The 2,373-nt window shown below is 33.2% G+C and overlaps 1 protein-coding gene across 1 annotated transcript; it reads right to left on the bottom strand.

Annotated features, from left to right (window-relative positions):
* Positions 1-208: 208 nt before the first annotated feature.
* Positions 209-1,911, bottom strand: LOC107739954 (phospholipid hydroperoxide glutathione peroxidase, mitochondrial-like; the record flags this gene model as incomplete). Its single annotated transcript, XM_016552222.1, has 4 exons — positions 209-537; positions 1,283-1,342; positions 1,432-1,456; positions 1,653-1,911. Coding segments are annotated over 4 exons (377 nt in total), but the record flags the coding sequence as incomplete, so codon positions are not given.
* Positions 1,912-2,373: the final 462 nt, after the last annotated feature.

Raw genomic sequence — 2,373 nt, 5'->3', positions numbered from 1 at the left:
CAGCGACTTAAGACTGGTTTTGTGCTCCAGGGTCACATTTATGAATTGATGTGGATTGGGCCACTTTTCAACATTGGTATGATGGCCAAAAAGTGGCCCAACTTACCTGCGTTCACATATATGACATGATTTAATCTGAAAATTATGAACCTCTTAATAATCACTCAGTCTAGTGAAGGAAATAATAAAGAAGCGGCCACACAGGAGGTTCTGACGCTACTCTTTAATCATCACAGCTGCTCATCAGAAAACCTTCTTCAGGTACATCAGTGATTTCAGTGCATGCGTGACGAGCTCAGCTCCTCTCTGCTCTGCGGCTGGACATCGGGGGGTTTCCCAGAGAATTTGCACGCCGGAGGACATCAGGCCGTCCCCACCTGAGCACAGGCTTGAGGAACGGCCGTCACAGATCTGGGCTTCACCCTGCCAACATCCAGCCATCGACCAGAGAGGAGACGGGTGTCTACAAACACATGGGACGGAGATCGGATTCGATCCAAAAGGCTACAGGTACTTGGGAAGATCCTTTTCAACAACCTGATGGGACAAATAAAACATTGGATTTTATTTTTATTTAATCTTTAATTATTATACACTTGTGTATAATGAATAAAATAAACGTAATTGCTTATTTAATTTTTATAAAAAATTTTTTTTTTAAATAATAAATAAATAAAATTTAAAACAAATACAAATAAATTTAAAACAAACAAATAAATTTAATAAAATAAATAGTTTAATTCTGATAAATTACAGAAATTCATGTTTTTATAAAATTTTAAACAAATACAAATTAAATAAAAAAGAATGGTTTAATTTTTATAAATCTAAATTTTTTATACAATTTTAAACAAACACATTTAAATTTAAAACAAACACAAATAAATGTAATTGTTTAATTTTTTATAAATCTACCAAATTTGTTAAATTTTAAAAAAATGTAACATACACTATACAAATATTGTATACAATTTATTTAAATTTTCATAAATTTAATAAAATAATAAATTCATAATTTGAAACCAAAACAAACAAAATGTAATAAAATACATGTAATTATACATATTAAAAAAATATATATTTTTTTAAATATTTGAAACATATACATTAAATACATAAACAAATAGACTCTTTTCTCAAGTAAATTCTTAAATTCCACTTATTAAAGGATTATTTATTCCCCCTTATGCCGCTTCAAACCCATATGACTCTGAATGACATGAGGGTGAGTAAATGACGACACAATGTCATTTTTGGGTGAAATTATTCTTCATTGACTTACGCTTGGATCGTCCATCGGTCCGTACCTCTTCACGACCTGACCTTCTCTGTCAATGAGGAACTATGACAAAAACAAGTTTGGAGTTCACAATATTAGGGCAGAGAATAAATATGATCTATTAACATACAATAAAAAAAAAAAACAGTTACCTTAGTGAAATTCCACTTGATGTTGCTGTGAAAAAAAATAAAAAATAAAATAATAATAATAATACGTTCATCAAATTGAAAAGAAACACATTTATTGTCAAGTACAAATGTCAAATTCCATATTCAAGGATTACACAGTCCTGCATCTTAATAAAATATTTCTGCTGATCTGCATTAGAGAATAAGTGCCAAATATGAATACACAAACCAGTCAAACTCACTTTCCCAGAGTGCCTCTGCCTTTGGGCTGCTCTTTCATCCATTTCCAGAGCGGATGAGCTCCGTCGCCGTTCACCTCGATCTTACTGAAGAGCTGAAACTCTGCGTTGTAGCCTTCAGCAAACTCCTTGATCTCCGCCTCTGTCCCAGGCTCCTGTAAAACACACGACAGCTCGAGAACGCTGAAATCTGAATGTGACCAAAAGCCGCCTGGACAGAATAACACCGGTCTTAAAGCTGAAGAACATGAGAATATGACGACTCGAAATCAGAGAAGAATCAAGATACAGTGGTTGTGTATGGTTAATAATATGCAGGGAAGATCAGAGTCATTTGCAGTTCCGTATGCAAATATTGTGATGATGTCATCGCCGCTGGTTACATTCTGAACACTGAACATTCTATGGAAGTCAGACGGAGATTTTATTTGAACCTGAATCATAATGTTTGAGGAACATTGTAATATTAATAACCATAATAGCACCCAGTGTTTCATACATTAATTTCTTAAGCAAAATACATTCCTTGGCCTATTCTTATGAAGAAGAAAAAAAAAACCCAGATGCCAATTTTACTTTTGGCACAGCATCATGTGATGGAGCAATGCCTGAGCAAGCAGATGAGACATTAAATGTGTCTGAAAACTACAACTATTAAAAACATTTTTGGTCATTGAAATACAGCTGTAAAAAAACAAAAAAAAAAACAACAAAAAAAATTTAT

This window comes from Sinocyclocheilus rhinocerous, unplaced genomic scaffold (assembly GCF_001515625.1).
Source record: "Sinocyclocheilus rhinocerous isolate Xijiao unplaced genomic scaffold, SAMN03320098_v1.1 scaffold24969, whole genome shotgun sequence".
Lineage (NCBI taxonomy): Eukaryota > Metazoa > Chordata > Actinopteri > Cypriniformes > Cyprinidae > Sinocyclocheilus > Sinocyclocheilus rhinocerous.
Note: the sequence above shows the minus strand (reverse complement) of the source record. Positions and strands in the feature narration are given on the sequence as shown.